General features: G+C 42.1%; 1 protein-coding gene across 1 annotated transcript in view; it reads right to left on the bottom strand.

Annotated features, from left to right (window-relative positions):
- Nucleotides 1-15071, bottom strand: part of FER1L6 (fer-1 like family member 6) — a 98510-nt gene that overhangs the window by 78224 nt on the left and 5215 nt on the right. Inside the window, exons 3-9 of the mRNA XM_079795808.1 lie at nucleotides 12649-12703; nucleotides 12423-12554; nucleotides 9165-9227; nucleotides 5691-5769; nucleotides 4348-4504; nucleotides 3574-3760; nucleotides 2404-2596 (exon numbers count right to left, since the gene is read on the bottom strand). Of these exons, the coding sequence (XP_079651934.1) occupies nucleotides 2404-2596; nucleotides 3574-3760; nucleotides 4348-4504; nucleotides 5691-5769; nucleotides 9165-9227; nucleotides 12423-12554; nucleotides 12649-12703 (866 nt within the window). The remainder of the gene's footprint in view (nucleotides 1-2403; nucleotides 2597-3573; nucleotides 3761-4347; nucleotides 4505-5690; nucleotides 5770-9164; nucleotides 9228-12422; nucleotides 12555-12648; nucleotides 12704-15071) is intronic.

Raw genomic sequence — 15071 nt, 5'->3', positions numbered from 1 at the left:
CTTATGTATGCTGATGTGCATCCTTGTCTCTGTTTCATTTGTTCATCAAATTCACCAGCCACCATGCTAGACTCTATACATAGAGCCCAGTGGAGAATAAGGAAAATGAAAACATTAAACAAATGTTTACATCATAGATGTTATGAAGGAGATATACCTTGTGCTGCAAGAACAAACAACAGGCTGATAAGCATGGAGAGGAGTTAGGCAGAGGGAGAAACAGGAGAGGAAAGAGAGATTTCTAGCGGAGGGAAAAGCGTATGTCTTACGAAAGGAGACAGAAGAAGCTGAAAGAGAAAGCCAGAGTGGCTTGAGTCCAGAGAGCAAGCTGTGTGAGATGAGTTTGGACACGTGAGCAAGTTTGGGGGCCCCGACAAGGTCTTTACTCTAGAAATTATGGGAATATTTTAGAGGGATTTAAGTAAAGATATAACATAGTCGGATGTGTGTTTTAAGATCAGTCTGACACCCAACCAGAGTGGCCCAGTGGTTGAATGCCGACCTATGAACCAGGAGATCACAGTTCCATTCCCGGTCAGGGCACATGCCCCGGTTGTGGGTTCAATCCCCAGTTTGGGGCATGCAGGAGGCAGCCAATCAATGATTCTCTCTCATCCTTGGTGGTTTTCTCTCTCTCTCTCTCTCTCCCTTTCCCTTCCTCTCTGAAATCAATAAAATTTTAAAAAATCAGTCTGGCTGCTATGTGAATTGAGTGTAAGAATGGATGTTGGCAAACTGGTTTGGGGACCACATCATCATCAAAATAGAAGACATCGGTGGCTTCTAGAATAATGGTACTGGAGACTGAGAAAGGAAATATTCTGAGATATGTTCTAAACATAGAACTGAAAAGTCCTCAGAATTGTAGTTTGCTACTAGCGTTAAGTATTTTCCTTTCTTAATACATAATGTCTGAGAAAAGACACAGTATCTATGTGAACATCTCCTTGGCAACAGAATGTTCCTTTTTGCCAGGCGGTACAGCATGGGCACCCTGAATCTTGACAGCCTGGGTTCAAGTCTCAAACCTCCGCTCTGTCATTTTTGAGCTGTGTGACCTCAGGCAGGTTTGATAACTTCCCTATGCCTCAGTTTCCTCATCTGTGAAATGAAGATGCTAATAGTCCCTATCTCATCTGTTAGGATTAAAAGAGATAATGTCTATTAAGTGCTTCACATAGGTACTTAGGAAGAGCTCAAGAATATTAGCCATTACTCTTAATTAATATATGCATCATCATGTGCTTAACAGTTACCTTTGTTTTACTGTAATCCATAGTTTTATGCCTAAATGTTTCCTCTCCCTGCCCCTGCAGCCCCATCAACTAGATTCTGTCCTTCCACTGAATAAATTTTAAGAAGCAGAGGTATTGTGTTAAAAAGAATAGAAGTATTTTATGGCCCCCGATGTCTACTTTCTAAACACTGTTCTACATCTCTCTGAACACCATCAAGATGTTCCTGCAAAGCTGTGGGTAAAACCCGTTTACATCTGCTGAGAAATCTGTAGACAGGCAGTGTGCTTTCTGCATAAAGCATCCTGTGGCAAACTGTTCAGCAATATGAGGAGTTAAGTAACAGATATTTATTGAGACCTTCCAATAGGGTCACTCTGTGAGGGGCACAAAAATGCGATTTTGACCTCTGCTTATGCCAAGCCTTCAGTATGTATGTGTATATGCGCGCGCGCGCGCGCGCGCGCGCACACACACACACACACACACACACACACACGCACAAATATATACATCAGTTAGCACAGATTTGTAGTGCAGAGAAAGATTGCTTTAGGACTGAAAGGAGGGAAAGTTGTTGGGATATTTAGAGAATCATCACCTACTGATTTAGGTTTTGTGTATAAAGAGCTTTATTCTGGGTGGAAGCTCTTTCGGCTGACTCAGTGGATGAGCTGGGACTCTGTCCCTCCTTGGCCCTCTGCGTGCACTGTCAGCAGTGCCTCCCTGCCCTACTCCTGCTCCCCTGCTCCCCTCAGTGAGTTGGAGGCACAATTTGGGGGGTCATTTAAACATGGAAAAGCCATTTTCAGCCTATGAGCCATGCAAAAATACGTGGCAGGCCAGATGTGGCCTATGGACCATCGTTTGCCCACCTCTGATCTACTCTAAACACTTCGTTTTTCCATTAAGAAACCTGAGGCCCAGGGAGAGGGAGTGACTGCCTTGAGGACACATAGCGAAGCTCATGAAAGACCTGGGATGGTAACCAGGCCTCCAGGCTCCTGAGTCTGGCTCCATCCTCTGCCCGAACCAATCCAAACCAGAGACCACACAGAACATGGAAGGGCCTAACACAGTGCCTGCTCTAAGCCTCTCACTTAAAAGATGAGGGCCCAATTCAATCATTTCCAGGCCCTGTGTCCAAACCAGACACGTGAGGCTTTACCTTTATCTCCCTCCTGTTCATTGGAGATTTTCTTCAGGTCAATGAAATGGGTTGCCAGCGCTACATCGTTCACGCTGCCTTCATCCCACACTTGGATTTTCACCCTCCGACACAAGGGAGGGAACATTTCCTTGAAGATCACCTGTTCATGCCACACGGGATCGGCACAATTCTTCTGCACCGTGGTTCGCCCCTAAAAACAAAGCCAGGAGGATGGGAGCCATGGAAAAAAAACACGACTTACCCAAGAAAACCCATCAAACCTGCTGGAAACATGAAGTGAGTTCTTAAAAACAATGAACCTTCTTCCAGCCCACACCCGTGAAAATCAGTTACACCCAGCGAACATTACTGATGTCCTACTCTGTGCCTGACACTGTGCCAGGCATTGGGGCAAAGGAGAGTAAGGCTGCGGTCCTGCCCTCAGGAAGTTCTCATCCTCATACTGGGACGAGGGTGAAACTAACACTGTGCTATGAACAGCAGTGTTCCACGCAGCTCCGGGAATGCAGCACATTTAGACCCTGAGTTCATGTTTTATAAAAGTGGGAATCTGTGCAGATCACTTCCCCAGTCTGGACCTCATCATAAAATGGAGTTGATGTCCTATTGACCGCCAAGGCAGTCCAAGTCAAAAATACTCCAGTGTTCACCCTGCCGAGTGGAGGGGTCGGGTAGACATAGAGTTAAGGGCAGAGGCAATATGTGTCAACTGAAGCTTCAAAGCCCAGCCAACCAGGATTGAGCTCCAACCATGTGCCCAGGCCCTGGTACTTCCAATGGCTCTTAAGCAGGGAACAGGGATGTTCAGATTTACACAGGATAACGACTACCTGGGCAGACAGTGGAACAGATTGGGAGGAGGCTGGTAATTCTGTAGGGACGGGTCACAGCTCAGAGAAGTAGCCAGAGGTAAGAAAGGCGGCCTGTCTGCCCAGGTTCTAACCATGATGCCCCATGGCTCCTCTCCACAATCTCCAATGGACAGTGAGTGAGCAACCCTCCCCTTCTTTCTTGCCACATGACTCAGGGCCTCTTTGCGGCAAGTTTCTTCTCTCAAGGCACTTCCTAATTTTGATTTTAACTTCATTTCATTTGACTAGAAATGTCCTAGGTAAAGAACAGGGCTCTGGCCCAGGCCTGTCATTGTTGGTGACAACAGTTCCTCACCATCTGCCCAGCAAAGGAGACCTCCACGAAGGGATCCACGAGGTCCTTGCTGTCACCCACAAATGCTTTGGTGACGTTCGCCATGATGCTGGAGTTCATTTTGGGCAACCCTTCTGCTTTGTAGAGTCTCACATAGAATCTGGCCCAGGGTCTCTCTGATGGAAACCCTTGAGGGATCAAAAGGTTCCTTAGAGGAGGACAAAAACAAAAAATAAAAAAGCGCGCTCACGGAAAAGAATAGGGAGAAAAGCTAGAAGCATGAAGAAGGATCCTGATATGTGACAGAAATCTAAAAAGATTAGGATCTATTGCTAAAATGAGTTTTCTTCTTAGTTTAATGACAGTGAAGAGTATGATTAGAGTGAATGCAAACTCACTTAGGTCCTACAATTATAGAATAAACACTGTCTCCCACGCTGTACCTTACAATAGGTACATTAAGTCTCCCCATTTTATAAATCAGTAGTTGAAATTATAATTCTTACAAAGGAAAATCAGCTAAATTGTAATACATCAGATAAGCTCAGGAATAGCTTGCCTATTATGGGTTATTATAGGAAGACAAGCTCTACTTGGCCTAGAAACTGACTTCCCATTGCATAGTTACACCTTCAGTCAGACACACCTTGATGCCTCAGATAGAGCAGAATCCCATGTGGACAAGCTATAAACTTGGCCATTCTCGTGTACCCATAAGGAAAGGGAGGGAGGGAAAGAGACATGGAATGGGAACATATCATTTCCATTGCCCAGCCCTGGATGCATCTGTCTCACTTTTCTATTTGCTCCTCAGCATCAGAGATTTTCGGGTTGGTCTTTAAGATGTCGCCTTTCCCAATCACGCTGATGTCACACTTCAGATACCCCTTCGTGCCAGTCCTGATGTCACCAGGGTCTGTGAGCAGGGCCCACTTGTCACAGAACTGATGACCTGTAAAAGTGTCCTGACAGCTCAGACATCCTGCACAGATGGACCCAGCCCCACCCAATTCTCTCCCACACCCAAGGTCTCCCACACTCTACTGAGGGATTACCTCACCTGGGCTATTTCCAAGTCTCATGCCACCTCCCTCTCCTCCTTTCCCACCTCTCCTTTACTTCCCATCCTCTTCACCATCTTTTTCTCCAACCAGTCACAAGTATTCGGGAAACCTTTCAACCTGACAGAAATCCCCTAGCCAGAGTTCTAGATTTGATGGAGTAGGAGGACATTAAAGGAGTATAGAAGTCACATATTATTTCACAGGCCATAAATGTGGCTCATGGATTTTTTTGTTTGGCCTACACTTGAAGTCCAAACTTCAAATCTCATACAAAAACCTACACTTCTGGCTTATCCAAAAACAAACTGTTAGACCAGGCAATACAGAGGGCACATTCCACATGACAGCAGAAGATAAAGGAGCTGAGTAGATGCTAATCCTAATAGAATTAGCAGAGCTAATTCAAACTCACATGACCTGGACCCCTGGACATGTGAGTTTGAATCACAGTTGAAGAAAAGAGGTCTTTCATGAGAAGATCTATGTTTATTGTTGGCTTTATTACTTATTAGCTCTTGACCTTGGACCTCTTGACCTCTGAGTTTCACTTTCTTTTAAATCAGTGATAATAATGATTATTACAGCAAATCCTTATATGGCATACCACAGTCATTATTCTGTGCTGGGTCTACACTAAGCACTTTATGTATATTTATTAACTTAATCCTCCACAACCCTATGTAGAAAGTACTGAGACACGAAGAAGCCAAGTCATTTGCCCAAGGATGCATAACTAGGAAAGAGCAGAGTAGAATTTGAACCCAGTCAATCTGGCTCCAGAGCCCATATTCTTAACTTCAACACTTTCCTGTCTTTCTTGATGCTGTCTCACAGCACTAAATGTGACAGAATTTGTGAGAATGGTAAAAGCTGATCAGAAGTATGGACATAGAAGATAATTTTATCATTAGATCTTAAACTGAGGAAAAGAGCCATATCTTACTCAACAGTCTATAATTGGTGCTCAGTGTTACTGAATGGATGGTGAAATGGATGAGCGAATACATGAGTTGACCTCCAGGTGGGGTAACTGGAGAAGAGTAAGAGAGCTACTAGGAGGCAAGGCTTTCTTACCAGGCTGGTTGTACACAGTGCCCAGGTCCACTTTGAAGGCGCCAATCAGGATGCTTCCTATCAGCTTGTGATGAAAGACCTGAGGAGTGACGGAGCAGTGAGCCCAGAAGAACTACATTTCTTTTTTTAGCATAAACCTGTGAAATGGGTTCCTGACACCTCAAAGAGTGTTCTAGGCCTTGACCCTTGTCTGGCCTTCACTCTCCTCTGAAGCACGATGACATTTGGTCACCAAAAACTCAGGGCTGTAAAGGGCGCCCAGAAGAACCTCTTTCTCCCAGCAGGTTTTCAGCTAATCCTTTACTAAAGGACACTTAACAAATCTGTCTGAATGTTCTCTCTTTTTTTTTTAACCAAAATGAACTTTTGTGCAGCCAACCCTTCAACATCCATCTCTGCCTGTTGAAACTTTACTCATCCTTCAATACCTAGAGCAAATGTTGCTTCCTCCAAGCAGCCCTCCCTGATCCCCCACAGCTGAAAGTGTTCCCTTTCTCCACTAACTCACACAACACTTAGCTCACAACTTTCTCAGACAGCTCATCACATAGTGCCTTGAAGCTGTGGACATGTACAATAGTTAGAACAAGGGAGATGGCCATCCTCAATATTTCATCTAACCAGCAGACAGCAGAGTGCCTGGCTGGTTGTAGCAGCTCATTTGAATGCCAATGCTATAAAGATGAGTTAAGTTCTAAAGGAAGGTGTCAGAGCTGGCCCTTGGTTCAGAAACATTGTATGAGACACTGCTGAAGATTCAGAAGGAGTTTAACCTTTAACCCGGAAAAGGGAAAAGAGGAAGGGCAGCGGTATCTTTGTGTCTTCAGATCTTGGAAATACTTCCATGTAGAAGGGTAGGTTCCCAGTGTAGCTCCCAAATTACGGGAAGAGAGATGTCAACTCACCATAAGGAGAGTTTTTATAACAGAATGTCTTAGCAATGGAATGGGCTTTCCTAGAAGTAGTGATCTCCCCATCACTGGATATAATCAAGCAGAGTCCAAGAACCTCATGTCATGAAGGTGGTAGGGAAGGATTCCTGCACTGATGGGAAGTTAGATTAAATGACCTCTAAATCTTCTTCTAATTATAAAATCCTGAGTCGCTTGAATCAAGGACAGTTTCCTACTACCCACCATATGGCCTTGTTCATAATGGGTGTTCAATAAACACTGAGTGAATTAATGAATAAGACCGACTGAATGATGGATGAATAGGAGACTTTCGTAGCTTCTAAACAGCTCCTCTGGGAGAGTCAATAAGAAACAAACTCAAATGACTTCAAGAAATGGAGATGTGACAGCCTTTCCCATCTCCTTTTTCACTTTTTCTTCTCTGACCAAACTTTGCAAGGATGTGAGAGAACTGAGGAAGCAAGGACAACTTTGGCTTGATAAAGGAGTTATTTAGGGCCACATACGCCAAGCTCATTCCAACCCTTCCATGCTTGCAGTTGCTAATGTGGCTTCCCAAAGGCCTGAGCAAGAACACAAATCTGACTCAAGCTATTCTCAGGTCAAAGGCATCTGGGTCACAGTGGGGTGATGGGATGCAAGAGCCCCAAACAGATCTCTAAATAACACAGGAGGCCTCCTCAAATCATCCACCTAGTGTGAGTGCCAGGCAACTGGTGTGGTCAAGCATTAGACTGCCAGCACTCTGGAGCGTCTCACACACAGCATGCTGGGGATCCTATCAGGGGAAGATGGTCTTTGATGCCACCAGGGTCTACTACAGCTGTCTATCCCAACAGCATCTGCTTTTAGCACTCCCTCCTTTTTCTCCCACGTTGAATGTATTCTGGGCATGCTGACTTACAGTTCATGCACTAGCAGAAAACTTGAATTAAATACGCCCCCCTCAAGGCAAGTTTTCCCTTTATAATCTTTGGTCTCTGTCCCAGAGGGTTATTTAGGGAGACCAAAGTAGTCTCTTCTTGTTAGGACCAGTAATAGGCAATACCAGCTTTGATCCTCTGTCTAAAAATCCACTTGGCCCACAGGGAGTCATGACTCTTGTCTATGATACAGTATAAAAATCTAGCTATTAACCATTTATCTGCAATCTAGACAGTCCCTTAGGAGCCTGAGTCTCCCAAACAGGTCATTGCCTGAGCTATGTAATATAACCAAGTCCTGGGCAATGTCCCAGGTCCCAAAATATCTCCTGCACCACTTGTCATCATGCCTGGAATTTAAACATGAAGAATGTTTGGCTCTTGATCATTTTTTCATTCTTCAAGAGTCATATTCTTCAAGTGCCCCTGGGAAAGATAATATCATAATTTCACTGTTGCCTAAGCCTCATGCAGGACTGATATATAACATGTTGTGTGTGTGTGTGTGTGTGTGTGTGTGTGTGTGTGTGACACATAATATTAAAATAAAGATGAGTGAATGATAAAGACAGGCAAGGAAGTCTTCAAGACAAGTTTGCCATCTTTGCCATTCTTATTAGAGTTGGTGTCACTGTTAGGAAAACATTTCCTCATTCTCCACACATTTTATGTTGGCATGTTAAATAGGAATTCTGTCCTTGGGAACAATTTGGAAGACAGTATGTTCCCTGAAGCCCACCACTTTCAAGCATGAACATCCTTACTACCCTCTGCATGGGAGAAGCAATAATTTCTCAAACTGGTGAGATAGATGCAGTGTGTTGTCCAGTGGTTCTGTCCTTTTACAGTGGTATGAAGTTGGTAATGATCCTGTTCGTATTCTCTCATGTGGACTAGTACAGCTTCAACACGGCACTTGCCCTTCCCATTCCTGACCTCCAGGTGGTGGGCCAACCTGGGTAAGACACCTGGCTGGTCCAGAAAGCTCTCTGTCTCTACTCTTCAGACTAGATCTGCGGAGGTAGGAACCACCTGCCAGGGCTGAGGAAGGGTCTATGCAGCAGACCCAATCCCCCATGGGTAGATCTGGAGGTCTACACTCAACAGCAACTAACTATTAAGAAGCCAAGTGGTAACCACTTGCTCCAAATCACATCCTCTAATCCAGCATTACTGATACCTTTGGCTCCTTCCTGATTCTTTCTATTTCTCTGTTTACTGCTAACTAGGAGGGGAAGGGATGTGATTAATTATCATTAGTGTGGCGATCACTCCAAGAGAGAAGCACTAACATTTGCTTCATAAAAAGAAACCAACTCAAAAATGGCAATCCACTGTCATTTGAAGCATCTTTTCCACATTCCCACATTAGTACACTACACAATTCAATGCGTGCTGGCTTGAGAGATTACAACTTGCTTCCAACAAGCACAGAGTTCCTTGAAAAGGTATTCCTTCCAGAACTCCTCTATTCTGGTTATTGCAAGTTCTATCCTGTTGGTTTCAAACTCACCAGCTCACACTCACCCACCTGAGCCTATCCTCTTCTAAGCAGGCTGTGCTGCCCTAGAGAACTCCCAATGCCTAGAATCTCTCCTGCTCCCCCCCCCCACTCCCACCACCAGTCATAGACTTACCGAGATTTTGATGATCTTGTCGAAAAGATGCACTTGAGGCCCAATGAAGTCGAAGACAAAGTACTATAAAACATAAAGTTCATTCTGACTTTAAATTTCAGCCTTGCATTTAAGAACCCTGCCCCTGGAGTAGACTTACATCTGTATTGTTCTAACCAGTTGCGGCATGGGCCTCGATGGCGTGAATGTATATATCGTCAATTGATTGGCCATACCCTTTGGAAGGTCATTTAACTTGTTTTAAACTTTTTTTCAAGTAAAAAAATAAAGAATGCCACCAACCACATCTTTGCACAGGATAAATGAGACTTTTCCTCTAAAATGGACATGAGAAGTGGGATTGTTGGATCATGGTTTATTTTATATGCAGGTAAATATTTGGTAAATAACATGAAGTTTATTTCTGAGGGAGCTAAACCATTTTACATTCCCACTGGCAGCATATAAAAATAGCCATTTCTCCACACCTATGCCAAGCCTTTATATTGTCAAATCTTTTATTTATTTTTACCTATCTAGAATGATGGGTAAAAAGAGTATCTCAGTGTGGAATATAGTCAATAATATTGTAATAACTATGTATGGTGTGAGGTGAGTACTAGACTTATTGTGGGGCATCACTTTGTAAATTATACAAATGTCTAACCACTATGCTGTGCACCTGAAACTAAAAAATTTTTTATTGTCAACTGTAATTAAAAAATAAAATAAGTAATAAAAATATTTTTAAAATGAGAGAGACATGCCTAGAGTCATATATCTAGTTATTGGTGGGCCTGAGACCAAACCTGTGTTCTCCTGGAATTATCACACAAGGGGCTCAAGGACTAGACATTTCATCATCTAAACTGCAGTGAGTATCTTCCAAATGTGGGGTCATATGATTCTAAGGTACAGAAAACTGGAGTGGTGGTGTTTTTTTGTTTGTTTGTTTGTTGGTTTTGTGGATTGTAGAGGTAGAACTAGGAAGTCGTTTTGTGATTTCTTTCTTTTCTTTTTTTCTCCTTTCCTTTCTTCCTTTCTTCCTTCTCTCTCTCTCTCTCTCTCTCTCTCTCTCTCTCTCTCTCTCTCTCTCTCTCCCCCTCCCTTCCTCCTTCCCTCCCTCCCTCCCTCTTTCTTTCTCTCTCTCTCTCTCTCTCTTTCTTTTTTTTGAGCTGCAGGATGGAGAAATGACCCAAGGATGTTAGAGATAAACATGACAGCAGTAGGAAAGAGAGAAGTAACCTCTAACAGCCTGTTTTTAATGGGCAAAACAGAAAAACCAAAATGTGGAAACTGAAAGATGTCATCATGTATTATAATGAGATCTTCAAAATGACAGTCCTTAGGTATCAATGAAAGATTGTAGCATTTCCAGTGCCTTCTGTTTAAGAAAATAGAAAAACGTGTAACATTTCAGGAAGTTTTTCATATATATATGTTCAAATTTTTTAAGAGTTTCATGTTCAGAATTTATTTTATGTGCAAAATTCACTTACATGCCAGTCTTCATTCTCTGATATATGAGATGCTGTGCGTTCCTTTGGGCCAATAAATGAATTCCAATGTTTATTGCCTTCTGCTGAATCTCACATTTTAGACCCAACTGCCTCACACAGGTTCCCCAGCCTGCCGAGCCCACACACATTTCTAGCTGGGAAATATTCCCTAGCCCCTACTGACCAGCTCCTTCAACATCTGATGAACTCTGGGCTTGACAACTAGGGTCAAATGCTGTAACAAATGTTTTCAGTTCAACTGTAACAAAGATTTTTACTTCAACTTCTATGTTTTTGCGTGATTACACTTGGGCCTAAGTTAATGTCAGTTAGACCCAGGACTTGTATGCATAAAGCAGATACTAATTATAATCATTAACAAATTTGCAGAGCTTTGCATCAAAGCATTTTCACGCACATTATTTCATATCACAACCATGCCAAAGATGTTATGGAGGCAGGGAGAGGACCAGAGAGGAGACGGCTGCCACTTCTACTCATGATAAAAGGCTCAGAGGCAGGAGTGATAAAGAGGAAAGGAGTTAACAGCTCTAATGGGATTTGGGTATTTTCTATGCATTTCATTATCCACGCTCTCCTGCCTTCCTTTTCAATTACCATTCCCATCTGGAAAATAATTAAGAGTTTACTGAATTTTTTGATAATTCATAGTGTCTAAGGGAAAACAAAGACCATCGAACACTATTGGAGTATAAATGGTTACGTCTTGGGAGGGAAATTTGGAGGTATCAAAATTTTAAATGCTGTTCATGTTCACCAATGTCACCTCAATAAATTTATTTTAAAATTTCTTAATTGCATATATTCTTTGCCCCAGTCATGCCATGTAAATGTTATTATAAGCAGTGTCCAAAGACTGAAAGAAGCTGTAATATCCATCAATGAGAAATTGACTGGCTTAGTAAATTACAGTGTATTGATGCAATGGGAAACTACAGCAATGGGCAGAAAATGAGACTGAACTGTACATCCTGATTTGGGCTCATCTCCAAGACACATTGGTTGAAAGAGCAAGGACCAGAACAGCGTGTATAGAATGCTACCATTTGTTGACAATATTTATTTGTATTCTCAGTGCTTGCCCAAAATATCTCTAAAACGGTATACAAACGCCTAGTGAGAATGGCTGCCTCTAGGGAGGAGACTAAGGGGTTAAGGGCCAGAGATCAGCGGGACACATATTTTTCATCAAATAGCACTTTATACTCTTTGTATATTTCACCGTGTTTTTTTTTACTGTCTAATCTTTTTCCTTTCGAAAGAGAATGTTTAATATTTATAAGCTTCATGTCTCTCTTCGATGTATTCCTTTACAATTTTTACATTGCTTAGGAAAATACGACTATTTTACTTTCCAAGGCAGCATGCCTGTTTCAAAAGGAATAATTAAATTTCCAATGTCTCTGCTATGCAAAAGAATGTGTATATTCTCACTAACCAACATCCAACATGTTTTTAATATAAACCCAGAGCTTATAATGGATGAAGATGAGCTTATAAGGAATAAGAAAATGGGTCTTACTAAAAATATAGGAATGTATTTTAAGTGAGTGGGAATTTCTTACCTATCCTTTCCATTATCTTTTTGTTTAACTTTATGGACTGTTTGTTAAGGAGGCTCAGAGAGTTTGCCATGGGCTTAGATGAGTGATGGGAAGCAGTCGTGAGAGCACAGGCTTTCTATTTGGCTCAAGAACACCAGAGAGTGGCAGTGGAGAGAGTGTTGATGGAGAGGGTATTGGGGATCCCCATGACTTACTTCATTGTAAAATGGGCTGTTGGTTCCTTCCTTCACTGTGCTTTGCTTCTTCTCATCCCCGACCTCAATGATCACAACTGGGTCAATGTTTTCACCCACCAGTTGGCGGGCCTCAGTGATGGTTATGGCAATCTGCAACACAAAGCAGAGTGTACGCACTCTGGACCAGGCTCTTCACTCACACAAGAACAACTGGGGAAGTTGGTAGGAAGAGTCAATCACTTACTTGATAACTTTGGGATCTGACTTCCCCATCGTGGATCTTAGTCAAAAGTTTTGATCTGTTAAGAGAAAGTTGAACATATACATTTCATCAAGTAAGAACATATTTGAGATCCATAAGTCATGTAATATTTCCCTACATGTTTCTAAGTGCTTTTACTTATGTCATATCACATATTCTCTTTACATTTCTGGGGGAGATAAGTATAAATGGACAAGTGACAAATCTCTCTATGACTCAGTTTCCCCATCCTAAAAGTAGAGCCAATAATAGCATTTACCACATGAGGTGATGGCTACCATTTAATGATATAATGCATGTAAACATTTAATACAGGACTTGGCGAGAATAAATGTCCACTCTTATTGTTAGTATGATTATCAGTATTATTTATTTTGTTATTTCACAGAATGAAAAACTGAGATTCCTCAGCAAGTCAGTGGCAGAGCTGGGTCTCAATAAGGATGTCCCTTGTCTCCTGTCAGATCCTTTCCACAGGACCACTTTGCCATTTCCACTAGATATAACTATCTGAGTTTTGTAATTATATCCGTTAGATATCACCATTCTGAATTTTGAGATTGAAAGAATTGGTAAAAGAGAAATTGGAAAGAACAGCCAAGAGTCTATCTCACTGAAATTTCACATTCCAGACAATTTCCTTTATTTGGACTGTCATAAGTAATTGAAAACAGATGTGCCACACCTGGGATTTAGAGATTGGATAATAGTAGAAAGAGATGAAGAATTCTTATAGTCACAGAAGCAGCAACAGGCAGGAAATGAACTGTGCCTGAGTTCCTTTTAAATGTATTCTCTTGCCTTCTAACAATACCTTCATGCATCTCGACTTCATTCCATTTCTTCAGATAATTGAGTCCAGTAGAGAACAGAGTAAACTAGCAAAAAATCTCAAGTCTTTGGAGTCAAACTGACCTGATTTAGAATACTTGTTCTCCCCAATTTTGTGATGTTAGCCTTAATTTCCTCATTGGAAAGTGAAAATTATAATTTCTACCACAGAGGGGTAAAGGAGATAATGTATGTAAATATCAAAAGATAGGCGTTCATTAATAAAATGGCAAATTTATATCAATCATTTACTATGTGAAAGCTATGTGATTTCCTCAGTTAGAGGAAAAACCAAGGTGAATTAGCCATCCATCATCTTGACCCTTGCAAAGCAATCTATTCAAGAGAGTGGACCAAAGCATTTAAAGAACTAGTAGGTGTAAAATGTGTCATATTAAAAAAAATGCCATAGGAGTTCAAAAAAGAGAAATTCCTGAGAGCTGGACAAGCAACAAAGACTTCACCACAGAGGCTAGATCTGAACTGAGCATTAGTTGGTGGGTAGAATTTCAACTGATTGGAGAATGTTCTGACCAAGGAGAAAAGTCTCTACTCCTTACTTTTTTTCCCCTGCCTTCCTCCATTCAGTGCTATTATCCTGGTGAAATAAATGGCAAGTGATCCTTTAAAAGACACTTAAAAATAATTGACATTTCCCCTATTCAGGGCTTGGGGGTGGTTGTCATGGTGCAGTGTAGGGGGGAGGAGCTATTGCAGTATGTTCATACAAATTTCATGTCTTCTGTTAAAGGTCAAACTCTGAGATAGCACCTTCTCCCTTTTCCATTGGTCACCCACCTCTGCCCCTTACATACATACACTGCCTTCCTGCCACAGCCTTGTAATAACAACCCAGGTTCTGCCACAGGGAAGCACTAATCTTCTTTGAGAAAAAAGATGGGATGGCATGAAGAATTACCACGAGTAAGCAATTGACAGAAACAAACTTGGTACACTGAAAGCATTGATAGTTCCAATTATTGGCTTCCTTACATCCATGCTCTTTGCCCTAAAACAGTCTCCTCTGATGTGGGCTGGTCTTGTGACTTGCATTGGCCAATAGAATGCAGCAGAAATGACTTGCCAATTCTACACCTAGACCTCGAGAGACCTGTATACTTCCACTTTCACTCGGAATTCTGCCATCACCCCCATTGCAACAAGTTCAGACTAGCCTGTTGGGGGATCTGACACCACATGGAGAGCCCAGTGGTCCTAGCTGAGGCAAACCTGGACCAGCCTACCACCAGCCACCCCTCAGACTAAAATCAGCAGAGCTGACAAATGGCCACAGATACATAAGTGATGTATCCGAGACTATCTGACACCAATAAAACTTCCTAATTTGTAGACTCATGAACAATCATAAAGGTTGATTATATTAAACCACTGAATTTAGGGGTTATTTGGAAACATCAATAGCTGACTGATGCCACAAATCTCATGCAGAAAGCCAGTTTGTTCTGACTTTTTTGCCGGGTTGCATAAGAACCACCTTTTCATTTGGGACAAACACGAAGCTCAGACATCTAAGGTGTTGATGAATTAAAAAGCAGGTGAAGGACAGCTCCTGA

Source organism: Cnephaeus nilssonii (assembly GCF_951640355.1).
Source record: "Cnephaeus nilssonii genome assembly, chromosome: 18".
Classification (NCBI taxonomy): domain Eukaryota; kingdom Metazoa; phylum Chordata; class Mammalia; order Chiroptera; family Vespertilionidae; genus Cnephaeus; species Cnephaeus nilssonii.
Note: the sequence above shows the minus strand (reverse complement) of the source record. Positions and strands in the feature narration are given on the sequence as shown.